Source organism: Idiotropiscis lumnitzeri, chromosome 4, assembly GCF_059441095.1.
Source record: "Idiotropiscis lumnitzeri isolate Australia: NSW breed Sydney's pygmy pipehorse chromosome 4, RoL_Ilum_1.0, whole genome shotgun sequence".
Lineage (NCBI taxonomy): Eukaryota > Metazoa > Chordata > Actinopteri > Syngnathiformes > Syngnathidae > Idiotropiscis > Idiotropiscis lumnitzeri.
The window spans coordinates 25,311,192-25,328,272 of NC_142394.1; the positions used below are offsets into that span (position 1 = coordinate 25,311,192).

Here is a 17,081-nt window from a genome sequence, read left to right on the forward strand (position 1 = left end):
TAATACTACGGCGCTCGTTAAAGGACAATCGAGATATCTTCAGCGTTTCATCCACAGCATTATGGATTAATTATTCATGAGTGGCTCGATGATTGTTATGATAACAACAGAGAGTAAAAAGTAAGTAAAATATGACGGAAGAAGGCACAGAATCGCCGAAGAAGGAACAAAATCGTTGTGTTTTTAATCACGTGGTTATGTTCAGACAGGACAACCCAAGTCACATGACATCATACAACATCTTGATTGGCTGCACACAAAATAAGGTGAATGGAAGAGAGAAGACTTGTGAGGAAAAATCAATGAGACAAACTGTTCAACTAATTGTGAAGTCAGAAACTAATTGCAATACCAAATTGAAGAGAAAAAAAATACCACCGTGACATCGGACAGACGGTGGCTGCCAACAAGTCCAACATTTGACCCGTAATTAGTGATTTACTGAAAAGCAATTCATTAAAAAAAAAAACTCTTCTATTATGAGAATGAAGTCAGATTTTTTTTTCAGCAAAAGTAGTCATCTTTACAAACAGTTCTTATCCTTTGTGAATAAATTACATTTTGTCAAAGACATGATATGAATGTCAAAATTTAACGAGGGTAAGAAGTCCTTTACAACCTAATTCTCATACAATGACACCTTTTCTTCTAGAAAAAAAAAACAACATGATTTTATTCCTCAATTTCAAACGTACTTGATGATACATAATCTGGTTAGAGCTCTTAATTGGCCTAACAATAAAATAGGGAGGAGTAACTGCTGTGTTTGTTTTATTGACACACCTTACCTCATTCGTAGGTATGCACTTATTTGAAAAATGATATGAAATATTATCTTATTGCAAATTATTTTGTGAACTCTCGGGCTACGGCTTGTGCACGATGCCAAATGCCAGCCAAGGTTCCAGGATATGGTGACAGTGAGTGAATGAATGAATGAATAAATAAATAAATAAATAAATAAATAAATAAAGGGGTTGATTCAGGTTAGGCAAGGTAGACTGAGATTCTGGTGAGCTGACGTCAAACTGCGAAGGGGCTGTGATTGTTCAGCGAGTTTGCGCGTGAAGTGGGAGAAAACTGGGAGTGGTCAGAGTCATGATTGCAGTGCGGTGATGTTTGCGGCCTTGCGCGTCTGCGCCGTGCGGCTACTTGTTGTCGATTCGTAGCTTGAAGGACACGCGGCCGGCGAATTTGTCCCGCTCGCTGCCGGGAGCGAGCGTGTTGGAGGTGATTTTGCACTCGACATCGATGTCGGTGTTGAGAGAGGCGTTCAGGAACTTGACGGCTACCAGTGGCTGAGTGTAGTTCACCTGAGAAACACAACACACAAGAAGCCCAACATCAATATCAACTTCTAACACTGGTGGGCGGTGGATTTCGTACCTGGTCCGGCAGTGTCCAAATATTGTACATCATTTTCAGACGTATTTGTGATTTTTTAAGCAATCTGTTCCGTTGTTAATATAGTTGAAATTACAAGGGACAGCACGACTGATTCTGAAAGCCCTCGGCAGATTACATTAACATGGCAACACAGAAGCCGGAATCTGATTGGGCGAATAAAATAGAGAGAGAAATGTCACAAAATGAAGAGAGTATTTTACCGGGATTACATTGATCCAATTCGACAGAACAAATATTCAAACTCAGGCTGTGAATAAAAGTCAGTGCTTCTGACAGCTTTGGGCCATCAGAGACATCCAACCTCAGTTCTGCGCAAGAAGGTGGAATGTAGATTTGTGTCACCTGAGCTTTCTTGCCATAATATGGGTAATACATGAGGTTGAAGGTTCCATTTGGAGGATAATAAGCCAGCGGTCCCATCTTATCGCTGTCTTCCCTCTGCACACACACACACACACACACGGATGCCATTTGATTGGTCAAAAAGGAAATAACCATTTGCAAGTCCTGCATTCAACATTTATAGGGTGCTTCTGAGAAAGACTTCCATTGTGGCTAAAAACGGCTCCTTCTATTTGAAAGCCACGGGGCGAGTCCTAGGAAACTTTGCCAGGTTCTACTCGTCTTACCAACTCGTCTTCTCCCACGTTGTACGACTGAGGAAGAGAGGAGGGTGACACGCCGTGTACACAAAGAGACCAACAGATGTGCAGACAGACAGATGTGCAGACAGACAGATGTTCAGACGGATAGGCCTACTTTGGCTGCACAGGTGACAAAAGGAGACTGTCCATCCTTTCCCGGAAACATCCCGATCACCTGCGGGTGGACAGAAAGGGCCTTGTTAGGGTGGAATTGTCCTTCCCCTCGATAATGTTCCACTATTGAAAGGCACATTTAAGTTTGAATCTGACTGGTCATATTCTGATAAAATCATAAAAGTCCGTACTGTACTGCACTATTGTACTGCGACTCACGTGACTCAATTGTCCCCATCAAAATGAACTAAATGTCTGTGAATCTGTTTCAGCCCCAAACAAACCACCTGGGTGTTGCTGTGTAGACTGTTTCTCATTTGCATGAGACAGGGACACACTGTAGAAACTGGGACTTAAAAATAACAATTAAAAAATAAAATAAAACAAATGAAATAATTAATATATATATATATATATATATATATATTATTTAATCTAAATGAATCTCTGAGTAGAACAGGAAAATATGACTAACCCACTGTAGTTATCCTTAAAATGAATGTACAGAATGGAATCTACATAAGTCACACTTCAAAAATATTTTTTATATTTTTATAAAAAAAAATTCCAATCAGAACCATTAATACCATTTTAAGAGAAAAGCATAATATATATATATATATATATATATATATTTTTTTTTTTTTTTTACAGAAAGTGAAATGTTCTCAAACAAAGCATGTTACATCAGGAAACTCTTTTCAATTATGAAAGCAAAAATGTGCTTCTGTGATTCACAAATTGATACTATTGGTCAATCCTTATCTGGGTTGTTTTTTTTTTTACAAATTATTAACCAAACCAAAGTGCGGGAAATAGCTTTGTATCTTTAATACTACAATTTTTAAAAACATTGTACTATTACACAACATAACATAATAAGTGTCCAGGATCAACTCAGGTCGGCCCCAGCTCGCCTGCAAACCTAATGAGGATACAAACAGAAGGCCCTAGAGCTCCCCCTAGTGGCTTGCTTGTGTCTAGACGTCAAACGATTTAACAAATACAATTTGCAAGGTCAAAAAAATATGAAGCCTGCATGTGCACAGACAACTTCTTAAAAAGGTTTCAACATACCCGGTTGAGTTTGATCAGCACGCAGGGTTGCCCTTGGCTGTAACCATAGAAACGATCGGGTGACCCTGAGCATTCCTCCAACATTGATCTATTGAATTGACAGGAGCGCTTGGGATTATTCCTCACCTGCAGACAGACCGACAAACAGACAGGTGAGACGAGTGCAGACAGCTGGGTGTGAGATAGATGGATTTACCTCCGCACTGTCCTCCTGGATGAAGTACTGGTCGGGAGGACAGAAGTCATTCATCTGAACCTGCTGGGTGTTGTCGTACGCTGCGCAAAGACAGAAAAAGGGGACATGAACGCCATTCATAAAATAAGAGGATTCCTATCGTTATCCCGGAGGTCTTAGTATGCCACATAAGTGAAATTCAGAAATAAGTCTCAAGATACTGAGGCAAAAATCACCAATAAAATTCAAGTAAGTTAAGTCCAAACATGTTTTCGCACGCAGTGGCGACTGCTGCACGGCGGCAGTCAACTCATCCCAAAATAAAATTGAAAAATGTGACATGATATGGTGTTGTATGCGTGACATTGTCATTATGTATTGGAATATTGCGCCCCCTTGTGGTGTTGTCTATTCAAAGCTCGAGTTAATAAAAATTCAAAACACACTTGAGGTCAAACGTGTCACAGTAAAAAATAGAGGACACTATCAGGAAAATGCAAATATTGAATGTTCCTCAAATCCTAAAATTGGTAACTTAACTTTGTTTTGAGGTAAATAAAACGAAGGGACGTCTTACGGGTCAAAAACGAATCAAGATTCTGCACAAAGCCTTCCCAGCTTTTGGTTTCAGACAAAGAGTAGGTGAGCTCCAGCTGATTGCCCTTCGGACGAATCATCATCCCTGAAAGATGGCAACAACAGAGTCAGCCGGTCACAATCTGGACCTTATCGACCAATCGCAATTGCCTCCCCTCCGCTACCTGGGGTGGCGAGGCGGTCCTGCCAGGTGGGTTTGTAGTCGTCCAGCGTCAGCAGCATGATGTACATGGTGAGCGTGAACATGCCGGCCAGGAACAGGTAGAAGACCAGGTAGAAAAGCAGGATCAGACCTAGGGAGGGGGTGGGTCACACTCATTATTTGGGTCTCGGGGAGCAGTCTCCCCCTCCCCCGTCATGCTCTCAATGTCTGTAATCCTCTTGTGTTGTTAAGCCCCGCCTCCTCCACTGATGACCCAATTCAGAATGAATGGAGGGGGGGAGGTTGCTACGCGTGTTGTTTTTGTCACTTATTGACACTTTTGAGCCAGCAACAGACCCGAGTCCTAAAATCCTCTTATCCCAGAAATCCAACATTACCGACAGTACTTTCTTTCACGCCAAAGCATCTTCTCTGGCCTTTCATTCCAGGACCACAAAAGAAATCGGGAACACCGTGAAAGGGTCTTCAAGAGGAGCCCTGTGGGTTCTCACGTGGCTCCAGACGTACAGGTTTCGTGCAGACTTAAATTCGTTAAAAGTGTTGCTGCGTGCGGAAGATTAACGCGTTTGGACTAACAGGATTTGCCGCAATCCTTGCACTGATCTCACACGGCAGAACTGGACCGGGTCCAGGCCCGACAAGTTAAAGGCTTTTTATTTTCACTTTCATCCCTTGCATGCTTTATTACGCAGGTGTCAAGCTCTAGCTGGCTGATGATTTGAATCAGGTGTGACGGAGGAGGGAATCATCTAAAACAACCATGGGCAAACTACGGCCCGGGGGCCACATGCGGCCCATTAAACGTTTTAATCCGGCCCGCCGAACTTGAAAATAATTAAAAGAATAAACCTTGTTAATGTTTTACTTTCTAAATACTGTGAGTTTTTCAAAAACATATATATTGTTGTAACGCTTTTGTTCACTTTCATTTAAAATTAAATGTTTGTTTTTTTTCTCTGATGAGGTGAACACAAAACACAAAAAACTCCATCCATCTGCTCTTGGTCCGGCCCCTCGGTCAAATTTTAGAACCCATTGTGGCCCGCCGATCAAAATGTTTGCCCACCCCTGATCTGAAACGAGGAGGACAGCGGTCCTTGAGGACCAGAGTTTTGGCACCCTTGCTTTAATAGAATTCGGCAAAGCAAGAGCCAACTGGCGATAAACCATGATATAGAATAAAAATAAATGTTCATCCATATCACACGATTTAAACATCTGTATAAGGAAAACACATTTCTGAACACACACATACAAAATTACAAGCGCACGTGTGACGTCATCTCAGCGTGAGCTGTGGCCTACAGCAGCTCCTTTGTAAAAATGTGTTCAACTTTTCTGCCCGCATCTCAGCTAGCAACGACGGATAAATATTAAGCGACAATCAATCCAACTATGTTATTTACTATTAAAATAGTCCTAAATATTTATATTGAAACATGCAAACAAAAAAAATAATAAATCACTCCCATTGTGTTTAACGGTAAGCAGAGCAAGTATGTGACAGACATACTTCCTCACACGTTGGTCCTCGGAGGTATGGAAAATGTTTCAACAGATTACAATCCACTCAACTGCGTCCTGGCAAATAATCCTGATTAAAGTACACACACACTTACATGCACACACAGACCCCCCCCCCCCCTCCGTTAGATGCGTTTGTTCATCTGCGTGTATGTGTGTGTGTGTGTGTGTGTGTTGTCCTTCAGCCTCCATCAAGGCCAAAGCGCCACTGCATTGGTGCATGCTGGGATGTATGACATCATCACAGGGGGTTATGCAAAGAGTTGATGTCCTTATGTTTTAATGTGTGTGTGTTGCAAAAAAAATGAGGTAACATGAGAGCCACCAGGGGGCGGCTTTCACAATGTTGGATAATTAAAATAAAAAAATAAAAAAAAAACATGACATCCTGCAGTCATGAACCAGTCACACATTCAAGTAACTGATTCGAAAAAAATAATAGACAACTTCCCCAACGCGCCATGAAGATTACATTTACGCGATTACGTAAAACGCAATTTCAAGTCAAGCATCACTTTTTCGGCACGCAATTTAGTGCGCGCGTGCGCGCGACTCACCCCAGCTGGCCGCGGTTCGACCCAGCAGCTCGTGCGTGCGCGGGTTCCAGAAGAACTCACGCCACTCGCCCGAGCCCTTGCGCTCCTCCTGCTTGGCGGCGGACATGATGAAGAAAAGGAGGAGGATGAGGAGGACGAAGGCCTGGCGAAAGGACACAAACGAGAGTCGAGCGACGATGACGATGGCGATGGCGGAGGTGAGGAGGATGCTCTGCGAGGAGGGAAGGACAGTCGAAGGGACGAGATGACGTCACTTGCAGCGCACCTCCCCGCGTGACGTCACGCACGCCGCTCTCTGCGCGTGCGCTCAACGCTACGTCACGCAAATGCTTCAGGACAGAAAACACTTGAATGACATTTAGCATCCACAATATTTTTGACATGTCATGATCCATACGTTTTACACAAGATGCACTTAACACCTGTCACGTGATTAGGTAATGATTGTGAACTGTTGCTATTAGTGGCACACTTGCGTACTGTTGTATAGAATTAATTGCTTCTATATTTGCAACGTGACAGTTGTGGCAAAGAGGTCGATTAAGATGAATAACTTCCCACTGATTAGTGCACAGACCGCGCACTAGTTTCAGGATAAATGGTCTTCCTAAACACTCCCAAGATGCACTGTTAAATATTTAATTCAGTACATCCCATTGAGTCAGGCAAACTAAATGGATTAGCTAATTAAATGTACAGCAAACCACAGCAAACCCATACCCACTTGCATTTTTTTTTTTTGTAGGACTGAACTAAAATTGAGGCGGCACAGTGCAGAGGTCGTGGGTTCAATTCCAGTATAGATAGCTGCTCAACATAAGGTACAGTAAGTGCGCCAGTTTCTTTTTACCACATTAACACCGTCTGGACTGTATTTCTGATCAATATAAGACATTTTCACTGAACAAAACATTTTACAGTGGCCACAAACTCTCTGGAATTCACTGAATCAAAAACTACATAAAATGGCTAATAGGAAAGTAGTAATTGGTATTTTGACGGGCAGCAAAGTGGTAACATGAACACAGGTGTCCTTGGACTTCTGGTGCATTTTTTCAAAGTCAAATAATCTCTAAGAAATTTAGTCTCAAGAAAAATGTTGTGGTAGTTGGATCTAGTTTGGTATCTGCAAATAAATCTTTCCTGTAAACGATCTTAAAGATTGTATTGTTGCTTCGACAAACCTCGCCTACTTGCCCGAAGATAGCTGGGATAGGCTCCAGCACCCCCAAGACCAGGACCATCTGGTTTTGATATTACTTTACTTGGACAGATGCTGCAGTCAGCCACAGGAACTTTGGCGTTGTTCTCAGTCGTCGTCATGGAAACAAAGGCCCTTCTAACCAGAGGGAGCTATTTCAAGTGTACAGTGAGAACTCCAAAATGAGATCAAGCCGGAAGCTTGGGATGCTCTCTCTGTTGCCTTTTTTTTTTTTGGCACAATTGCATTCCCAAATAATTTGTCTTCTGTTTCCTTGCTCCACACTCCATCCAGCAATGCAACACAAACTAAGGTAAAGAATTAAAAAAAGAAAAGAAAAACATTTTTTTTAATTCTCAAAGCAATCCCCATAGTCACACGAGACAGCAACAATTTTTTTTATTGGATTATTATATATTATTATAATTATATATTATTTCGAAATGCACGATTTTTAAAAAAAAAAATTGAGGGTCAAACCATCGGCCCAAATATGTATGATATATAAATATAATATTATCTTAATAATGCAAGATAAGAGATAACTACTTAAGCTTATCTGTCACTATAAAACCCACAAAGACAGGTAAACTACCTTATCTTCTGAAGTCAACGCACGACAGCTGGTGAAACAATAACTAAGCTTCATACTGTTTAATTGAGAAGACAATTAATAGAAGTAGCCTGGCTTTGAAATCGCAAAAAGGGGACGTGATTGAGAATGTGTTGGTACAGTCAACTAAATTTACCGTTGTACTGAGTGCAAAGTGACAAAAGTGTTTGTCGCGATAAAACAAGATTACATGACCTGATTTATGACACATAATTTTGTTATGATGATAGTTTAGGACTTGCACAGGGGACAGGTGCGCTAACCTGTTGGTTGTATTTATGCCATCGTTCTGCCATTGCTTATCATCTTAATTTATTTTGTTTTTCTGTTATTGCAATCGAGTTGGGGACAACCTTTATAAGGAAGACGTGTAAGAAGTAGGAATAGTGCAAAAATTGGGTCACGCAGGGTCCGAAAATGGAACCACGAATACGACCCCTATATACGATTTGAAACGTTAGCATTTTCAGATCGATCTCACACCAGTAAACGTAGCCTGTATTTTTTTTTTACTATTTGGCGTCAACTAACAAACATGGACAATGAGACTAATGATGGTTAGAAACGCGAACACCCAAGCCAGTAAACAGCAGCCTCCCCCGCCCTCGTCTTCCTTCGGCTACGCCGTCTTCTTCGGCGTTTGTGTCCCTGAACCAATGAGCATTAACTCGCTCACCACCTGCTGGTCATAAGGCAAAACGTCACGTCGCGTGAAACGTCACTCAATGTTCTTCAATTTCGATGCATGATATATGTTACACAGGAAAAAAATAATAATGAATGGACGATAAAAACACAATAAGAATATAAAAACGGCATTAGCCTAAGAAGTTACATTCGAACTTCGAATACGCAAATATTTAACCAATCATTTAACCACACCCACATGAACACACTCCACTGAGTGCTGTGATTGGCCAGCGCCATACCGCCCACGGACGCTGCATACGCGCGTAGTAGAGAGCGACGAGTGGTGTTTACAAAGTTTGTCCGTGCTAAAAGTTTCCGCGAGAATATCCGCCAGACTTCAAACAAGTTTGAGTCCGCGTGACTCGCCCTGACGCCATCCCCCATGCAGATCCGCATTGCCCCGCTCAACGTGCCGCTGAGGCGAAGATTGCAGACTGCTGCCGTGCTGCAGTGGATATTCTCCTTCCTGGGTTTAGGTAAAGAGAATTTGCCAATATTTACTCTCACGACATTTTTTCAACGCTGTCGCTGCATTGGAAGAATAACAGTGTGAGTGAATAAAAGATTGATTAAAACATTTTAACTGAAGACAATTATATCAAAGTATACAAAATACACATGTGTTTTTATATTACCATCGAAGCAACAAAATGTTTTAAATCTTGTTGTTTTGGGGGCGCAAGAAAATAATGATCAATAATGATACTGGTACGGACATGTCCTCCTTCCAACCTACCCATCTGTCCATCAGCCCAATGCTGTCTGGCCACCTTCATCCTCCTGTCTCTCTCTGCTTGGTGGCTGGTGGCGCTGGTTTACGCTGGCTGGTTGTGGCTGGACTGGGACACACCCAATCGCGGAGGTCGCAGGTGGCAATGGATTCGGCGCTGGAGCGTGTGGGAATATTTCCGCGACTACTTCCCCATAAAGGTGTCTCCACTTGCATGACAGAGTCACAAGTGTGCCACGCGACATGGACTTGACGAGTCTCATCTATCTTCAGCTGGTGAAAACGGTTGACCTGGACTCTGGCAAGAACTACATATTTGGATTCCATCCACATGGTGAGACGCTCGCCTTTTTGTACACCAAGGCTGCCTGTCTCACTCGTCCCTGTGTCGTTCGCCAGGGGTGCTGGCCACCGGGGCATTCTGTAACTTCTGCACTGAATCGACGGGTTTCACCGGTCTATTTCCTGGACTCACGTCTCATCTGCTCTTGCTGCCCTTCTGGTTCAAAGTGCCGCTCTTCAGAGATTACATCATGTGTGGAGGTAAACACGTTTCTGTCTGTCTGACTGTCTTTCGGTTGGTCCGCTTGCATTTCGACCGCCTGGTCCCGAAATGAATATGGAGTCATGTTGAGACCTTCAGACTTTTAGAGATTTGTACTTTGTAGACACACAACTTGTAGGGACACAAGACTTGTGGGGGCATTTAGTGGCATGAAGACACTCGCAGGAACTTGTACAAACACAAAGAGGCTTGTAAGAACTAACAGGAGCATTACTTCTTGGTACAAGTGATGACGTTAAAAGACTTGTAGGGACAGGAAAACATTTTTTTTTTTTTTACTTCTAAGGACAGGTAAGGACATATGAAGCTGTGACCAGAGGAGGCCACATCCTGCCTCCTCATTGTCTGTCCGGTGTGCTACAAATTCCACCAGAGGTTCTGACCCGTTTGAAACCTTGACAAGGAAAACAATGTGGCACTTGTATGTCTCTCAGGTCTGGTATCAAGCTCCAAGTCCAGCCTTTCCTACCTGCTAAGTCGTCCTCAAGGAGGAAACGTCGCCGTCATTGCAGTGGGCGCAGCTCCAGAGGCGCTGGATGCTCGGCCAGGAGCTTTGACGCTACAGGTGTGAAATGGGCACATGGAATTAAAACGTGTGTTTGTTCGTTTTAATAAAGTTTCTTCTTCTTACAGCTACGGAAAAGGAAGGGCTTCATCAAACTGGCACTGAGACACGGGTGTGTGACTTCGGCATGAGGGTCTGAAGGAGGTGGCCGGGGGCTAGCACAGGCAGGTTGACCTGCTTTTTTTTTTGTTTTTTTCTTGTGTGTTTGTGCGTGTGCGCAGAGCTCAACTGGTACCCGTCTTCTCGTTTGGAGAAAACGAGCTGTTTGATCAGATTCAAAACCCGACCGGCTCTCCTCTCAGGACACTGCAGGTGAGATTAGTTGCCATAGTTACACTAGTATGCATGAGTGCCGTTTCGTTGAAAAGAGGTGGGTACAACTTGCACGTCTATTGGAAGTTCATGAACGCGAAGAAACAAGAAAAAACTTTTAGGCACTTTTATGACAGCGAAGATTCTTATTGGGACATGAAGGGCCTGATCGGAACTAGATCAGGCATGATCAAACTACGGCCCGGGGGCCAGATGCGGCCCGTTAAACATTTTAATAAATTGAAAAAAATGAAATGGATAAACCTTGTTAATGTTTTATTTTCTAAATAATGTGGTTTTTCAAAGACATATATTAATGTAATGCTTTTGTTCACTTTCATTTAAAATTAAATGTATTTTTTTTTTCTCCGATTGAGGTGATGTTACCAAAACACTCCATCCATCTGCTTATGGTCCGGCCCCCTTAGTCAGATTTTAGAACCCATTATGGCCCGCCAAACATAAAGTTTGCCCACCCCTGAACTAGACAAGACAGAGAATTGTAGGAACTTATCACGTCATAACTTGTAGACATGAAGCGTCTTGCAGGAACTTGTAAGGATATGAGTCTGAAAGGGAAATGACTAGTCGGGACATGAAGGGGCTTGTAGACTTGCTGGAGCATGTCTTTTAAGGGCGTGAAAAAACTTGTAGTAATTTGATATGGAGAGTCTTGTAGGGACATGAAGTCTGTTGTTCTGTGACAGGACCGACTGCAAAGCATTATGGGAATAGCACTGCCTTTGATCAACGGCAGAGGAGTCTTTCAGTACAGCTTTGGGTTGATGCCACACAGGAAAGCCATACTCACAGTTGGTACGATCCATCCAGACATGTCAACCCCCACCCTCGGGGTCTGCATCTGTTTCTCTGCGCCACTCACCGGCGTGTCTGTTTGCAGTGGGGAAGCCAATCCCAGTCACAACCAGTCCAAGTCCGAGCAGCGAGGATATCGACCGTCTTCATAAAGTTTACCTGGAGCATCTGAGCGAGCTGTTTGAGCGGCACAAACATGAATATGGTCTGCAGGAGCACCAACACCTGAACTTCACCTGACATTATTGCACTTTTCTTTCTCTGTCAAATAAAAATCATATGAAAAATTGCTTGAGTGACAGAATATGAATCTATATTTTTTGCTTAACTCATTCACTGCCAGCCTTTGTAAAATTAATGTTCTTTTTGGCTTCTATAGCTGAATAAGTTAATACAAAGGGGCGGGCAACATATTTGGAATTTGGTCCAATGAGCATTTACATGATCAAAAGTACTGTAATAAATACTCTGTTTGTAGCATTAACCTTGCTATTTTTTCTAAAAATATATGGTTTTTATGTGTAGTCAATAACTAATTTGTTAATTAAACACAGATTTACGAATCTCTCTCTCTCTATATATATATTTATATATATATCCTGAAACTCAATTCAATCCAATACATTACGAGAAATCAATGTGAAAACAAGCTTCAACATTCAAGTGACATCACGTGACCTTTTTTTTTTTTTTTTTAAAGAGCTGCAATTAGTTACAGTAAATACATCTGTTACGAATTCCTGTCAAATTTATCAAGAAAATAATTCAGTAAATGAAATTTTTCATTTCATTTGCAAAAATTCACCGGAACTCACGAGGCCAGTGGTCGTAAAACGCGCATGCGCACTCAGCTGGTATGCCCTTCCCACTGAAGTGCGAGACAAAAAAAAAAAGAAAAGAATCGCTCCATTGTGACATCATTGCAGGACGGAGGAGGAGCTGTTTACACCGAGTGTTCAACTCGAGTCCAGTGACGTCACGCGTACCGAAAATGCCATTTAACCGCATTGTCGCAAAAGTGGAAGACGACAAAACTATTGCGACCCGTCGTGCAAGCGTTCGCAATGGTTTAATTCTTCTTGCCTTTTATTTTCCGCCCTTCACAAGAGAAGCCTCTTGGCGCACGCGCAGTAACGTAGGCGGCAGCTGACAGGACGAGCAAAGAAGAAAAGTAAAGAAGAGAAACAGGAAGTTTGACAACAATTCCAAAGACGCAAAAAAAGCAGGTGAGACAATGCTTAAAGAAACTATATAGCGCCAGGTGGCATTAAACAACATAATCAATGTGCAGGATGAACCTGCGCTAAAATAGACTGTGCTTAGATTAAAAATAGAGCATTTACTTAATCCTCATAAAATTCCCAATTTTAGTGCACCATAGGAGTGGGAATGTCTCCTCCCTCTGTGTAAATATTTTGATATGTTATTTAAGTTGTAGTTGGAGAACGATCTGGTAAAACTGGCAGTTCCACAGTCTTCATTTATCCATGTTCCAGAGCGCCTGTCCTCATTTGGGTCTTGCCTGAGATATAGCCCAACTGATTTAGGGTGAGAGGAGGGGTACAATCTGGATTTGTCTTCACCCAATCGCAGGGTTCAAATAGAACGTGAACTTGGGGAAAATGCTTTTTTTCCACCGCACTACAATAAAGTGTAATTGCACACCCACTCCAGTAGATGGCTGTGGCGCTCTCCTTGCCCATTGAGCGCAGTGAGTATTAACTCTACAGTGTAGGTTTGTTTTGCAACGAAAATGCTATTATTTATTGTTGCAGCGGAGAGTGGGTGGGGGGCTTGAGTTGTTTTCTTCTTGCTGGAGGGGGGTTTGTAACAGAAAATAATTGAGAAGCACTGGTCTAACTCATGGATCAATTTTGCTAAGGTCATCCATCCAGCCATTAATTTTCAATTTCTACTTTTCTTTGTACGTGTGTGCGTGTGTATGTGTGTGTTCAGGGAGCGTATGCTCGGTGATGACCTGTGAAAAAAAGCGCAGTGGATTCCAGATCACCAGCGTGAAATCCGACTTCAGTCAAACCTGGGCTGGCCAATCAGCTCCTGGCGTGATACTGACAGTTGTCCAATCATCGTCTGCCTCCCATAGTCCCCGGGGCTGCTCTTCCCAGCCCACGACACCCTCCCTGAAGAGGAAACACATATCGCATGATGCCTTAGGGCAGGGGGCAGGCACCTCCTCCAGGTTCCGCCTGGTCCGCTTGGCCGGAGGCAGTACAGGCGGGCGAGGACATGGCGACACATATGGGCGTGGCCGTTGGATGTGCACGGACTTTACGGAAGGGCCGGGGCTGAAGCGGGTAATGGACAGCATGAGACACGCCCAATCACTGGAGTCTCTGGAGTCAATCCGAGGAGCAGTCCATTTACCATCTCGGCCAATCAGAGACGGGGAAATGGTGGGACGACTAGTTCCTTCCCCACCTCTTCCATTACGCTTGGCCTCTAATCCCGGGGGACAGGTATGAAAAAGAATTGCCAATAGGGACATGAAGCAATTTAGCAGGACCTTTAGGAACATGACTAGACTTGTTAGGACATGAAGAGACATGAAGAGACTTGAAAGGACTTGTTGGGAGATGACTCAAAGAGACTTGTTGGGGCTAATAGGGACATGCCTAGTCGGGGCATGTAGAGACTTGTACCAATATAAGTTTTAGGGACAGAAAGGGACTTTTAGGGTTATGTAGAGACTTTGACGGACATGAAACAACTTGTAGGGACTGAAAAGATTTTTATGGACATGAAGAGACGTGACTTTTCGACGCATAGGGACTTTGCGGGACTTGTAAGATCAAGAAGAGATTTGTAGAAACACAAAGAGACATGAAAAGACTTGCAACGACATCAAGAGACCTGCAGGAAGCTAAAAAATGGAAAAGAATATGACGAAGACATGAGACTTGAAAGGACATGTAGAGATTTGTTGGGACTTCTGGGGACTTGAAGAAACTCATCTGGACTTTTTGAGACATGGAGAGATTTGTAAAGCTATGAGGGGACTAGTAGAAGCATGAAGAGTGTTTTAGGGACATGAAAAGACCTGGAAGGACTTGTAGGGAGACAAAAAAGACTTGCAGCAATTTAGTCGGGTTGAAGTCTGAGAGAAAGCAGAATGGTGAACTCCAAGATGACGTTGAGGTTGCATTTGATCAAGAATAACAGATGAGAGTATTCAAAGTATTTCACAAAATCTTTGCTTTCTCTGTGTATCAGTCTGTCCTCAGGCTGTCTCGCTCTCAGCCAAGCTCTCCCCCTCCCACTCTGACCCTCATCCCTACTCCGGCAGCGTTCGGCCTGGACCATAGCGCTACCTTCAGCTTACCAGCGGACATCAGGTAGGGTTGCGTGGGTCTGGAGACAGCAAAACTGGAGAGGGCTTTTTATGATTAAATGTGTTTTTGTCTATCGCCAGTGTGGTTGCCATCGACAACAAGATTGAACAGGCCATGGTGAGTGGGTCACATCAGGAAACAGCGTTTTTTTTAATGGGGCACCCCACTATATTGTGGTTTACATATTGAGAGACTTGACGAAGAGACTTGAACTTTGAGGGACATGAAGAGATTTTTCTGGACTTGAAGACACTTGGGGGGGATGGAGAGACTTGTCAGAACTTATTATACTTTAAGGGACGTAAGGAAACATGAGGACACTTTTAGGGACTGAAAAGACTTGTATGAACTTTTCGGGACATGAAGACACTTGAGGACTGAACAGACTTGTCGGAACATACAAGGAGATTCATTTATTAAACATATAAACGCATAACAGAAATTAATTTAATCAGAAGTAAAATATTTAAAAAGGAAAGACAAGTGATCATCATAAGCACAGACTCTTTTGGACTTATAAGAACATGAAGACACTTATTGTGACTGAAGAGATTTGTCAGAACTTGTGTTATGAAGAAAATGGAGACACTTGTGGGGACTGGGGGTACTTGCTGAAACTTGGAGGGATGTGTTTTTTAGGGAAATGAAGAGGAGAGAACTTTTCAGGAGTTTTAGAGACCGAAGAGACTTGTTTGACTTTATGTAGACACTTATAGTGACTGAAAAGACTTATCAGGACTTTTATGGATCGACTTTTAGGAACATTAAGAGACGAACGTAGGGACATTAAGGCATTTGTAGTTACTGAAAAGACTTTCAGGAGACTTTCTTTTAGGGACTTAAAAGACTTGTCTGAACTTGTGGAGAAATGACTTTAAGGGATTGAAGAGACTGGTCAGAATTTGGAAGAAAATGTAGGGACTATATGGGCCACGAAGAAACTTAAAAATACCTTTAGGGACACGAAGACACCTTTAAGGGTGTTGGGTTGAGCTGGGTCTTGCGATGTCTCCTCCCATCTGACGTTTACCCTCTGTCCACACTCAGGACCTGGTGAAGAGTCATCTGATGCTAGCTGTACGAGAAGAGGTGGAGCTTCTGAGGGAGCAAATCAGGGAGCTACAAGAGAGGAACCAGCAACTGGAGGCCGAGAACCGCGTCCTACGCACACATACACACTCAGATCCAAGGCCTCCCTCACCTGCCGCTGCACCAATGAGCCAACAAGACAAGAGTCCGACACAGGGGGGAGCGTGAGGGTTGCCACACCAACAGAACCTTTGACGTTCTGTCAAATTAACTTCAGTCCACTTTCTATTGTGCTTGCAAATTTAGACTTCAAATAGCAAAATGGTGACTGTTAAAAAAAAACAACCTCCATTAGCCACCTCTTTTCAAATGGACTAATTCATGGATCATTTTTTTCTGAAGCCATCCATCCATCCATTTTGTATACTGGCAAGGGCACACCATGGACTATTTGCCGGCTAGTTTTATGAACAATTTTTGGCCCAAGAAAATAAAAAATAAAAAAATTTATTTCACCTTGATACCTTTGGGAACCCACACACAACTCACTCAAACATGGGGGAGAACATCCACGCTCAAGAAGGCCGTAACCGAGATTTTAACACAGAATCTCAGAACTGTGAGGCAGACGTGAACCACTAGTCCAACGTGCAGTCCATTAAATAAACAATCATGGGCAGTTGATGTGATGTTTGATCGCTTTGTGTCTCTGTGTGATTGACAAGTGATCAGTGAAGGATGTAGTGGTCTTAAAATAAATTGTCTGTACAACAAAACTTTTTCTTTTTTTTTTTCAAACGCAGAAAGTGAACAATGACTGCTTCTCAAAGGTTCTAATTTCGGACTTGTGCTTTTTATAACCACCGACATCAAAATCACACAAAAAAATATGCATCATGATTTTCCTAACACATTATGTTAATCCCCCGCACCCCTAATCTCTGCCTAGATT

The 17,081-nt window shown here is 42.8% G+C and overlaps 3 protein-coding genes across 4 annotated transcripts; 2 read left to right on the forward strand and 1 right to left on the reverse strand.

Moving 5' to 3' along the window:
• Window positions 1-160: 160 nt before the first annotated feature.
• atp1b2a (ATPase Na+/K+ transporting subunit beta 2a) lies at window positions 161-6,537 on the reverse strand. 2 transcript variants are annotated; one of them, XM_088292782.1, is made up of 9 exons: window positions 6,259-6,537; window positions 4,179-4,307; window positions 3,995-4,099; window positions 3,439-3,518; window positions 3,243-3,368; window positions 2,167-2,226; window positions 2,037-2,063; window positions 1,750-1,845; window positions 161-1,313 (listed from the first exon to the last, which is right to left on the reverse strand). In XM_088292782.1, the coding sequence occupies exons 1-9, from the start codon at window positions 6,362-6,364 to the stop codon at window positions 1,149-1,151; spliced, it is 894 nt and encodes a 297-aa protein (XP_088148908.1). In that variant the 5' UTR covers window positions 6,365-6,537; the 3' UTR covers window positions 161-1,148. The 2 variants fall into 2 exon arrangements, with proteins under 2 accessions (XP_088148908.1, XP_088148909.1); XM_088292783.1 differs by lacking the exon at window positions 2,037-2,063 and having other exon boundaries at window positions 6,259-6,533.
• A 2,422-nt stretch (window positions 6,538-8,959) lies between these two features.
• On the forward strand, window positions 8,960-12,040 carry mogat3a (monoacylglycerol O-acyltransferase 3a). The gene is made up of 9 exons (XM_088292786.1): window positions 8,960-9,238; window positions 9,514-9,692; window positions 9,766-9,826; window positions 9,892-10,035; window positions 10,492-10,622; window positions 10,691-10,734; window positions 10,844-10,934; window positions 11,642-11,750; window positions 11,836-12,040. The coding sequence occupies exons 1-9, from the start codon at window positions 9,145-9,147 to the stop codon at window positions 11,988-11,990; spliced, it is 1,008 nt and encodes a 335-aa protein (XP_088148912.1). The 5' UTR covers window positions 8,960-9,144; the 3' UTR covers window positions 11,991-12,040.
• Window positions 12,041-12,671: 631 nt separating this feature from the next.
• Window positions 12,672-16,813, forward strand: tsc22d4 (TSC22 domain family member 4). The gene is made up of 5 exons (XM_088292420.1): window positions 12,672-12,976; window positions 13,707-14,227; window positions 14,982-15,103; window positions 15,181-15,217; window positions 16,148-16,813. Exons 2-5 carry the CDS (start codon window positions 13,724-13,726, stop codon window positions 16,355-16,357), a joined length of 873 nt encoding a protein of 290 aa, XP_088148546.1. The 5' UTR covers window positions 12,672-12,976; window positions 13,707-13,723; the 3' UTR covers window positions 16,358-16,813.
• Window positions 16,814-17,081: the final 268 nt, after the last annotated feature.

Excerpts from the sequence above, each read along its gene's own strand:
- atp1b2a (XM_088292782.1), bottom strand. The coding sequence starts at position 6,364 with ATGTCCGCCGCCAAGCAGGAGGAGCGCAAGGGCTCGGGCGAGTGGCGT. Across the intron at positions 4,308-6,258 it reads TCGAACCGCGGCCAGCTGGG|GTCTGATCCTGCTTTTCTAC; the intron begins GTGAGTCGCGCG and ends CCCCCTCCCTAG. Across the intron at positions 1,314-1,749 it reads ATTATGGCAAGAAAGCTCAG|GTGAACTACACTCAGCCACT; the intron begins GTGACACAAATC and ends TGTGTTTCTCAG.
- tsc22d4 (XM_088292420.1), top strand. The coding sequence starts at position 13,724 with ATGACCTGTGAAAAAAAGCGCAGTGGATTCCAGATCACCAGCGTGAAA. Across the intron at positions 14,228-14,981 it reads CCTCTAATCCCGGGGGACAG|TCTGTCCTCAGGCTGTCTCG; the intron begins GTATGAAAAAGA and ends TCTGTGTATCAG. Across the intron at positions 15,218-16,147 it reads ACAAGATTGAACAGGCCATG|GACCTGGTGAAGAGTCATCT; the intron begins GTGAGTGGGTCA and ends GTCCACACTCAG.
- mogat3a (XM_088292786.1), top strand. The coding sequence starts at position 9,145 with ATGCAGATCCGCATTGCCCCGCTCAACGTGCCGCTGAGGCGAAGATTG. Across the intron at positions 9,239-9,513 it reads ATTCTCCTTCCTGGGTTTAG|CCCAATGCTGTCTGGCCACC; the intron begins GTAAAGAGAATT and ends TCTGTCCATCAG. Across the intron at positions 10,735-10,843 it reads AAACTGGCACTGAGACACGG|AGCTCAACTGGTACCCGTCT; the intron begins GTGTGTGACTTC and ends GCGTGTGCGCAG.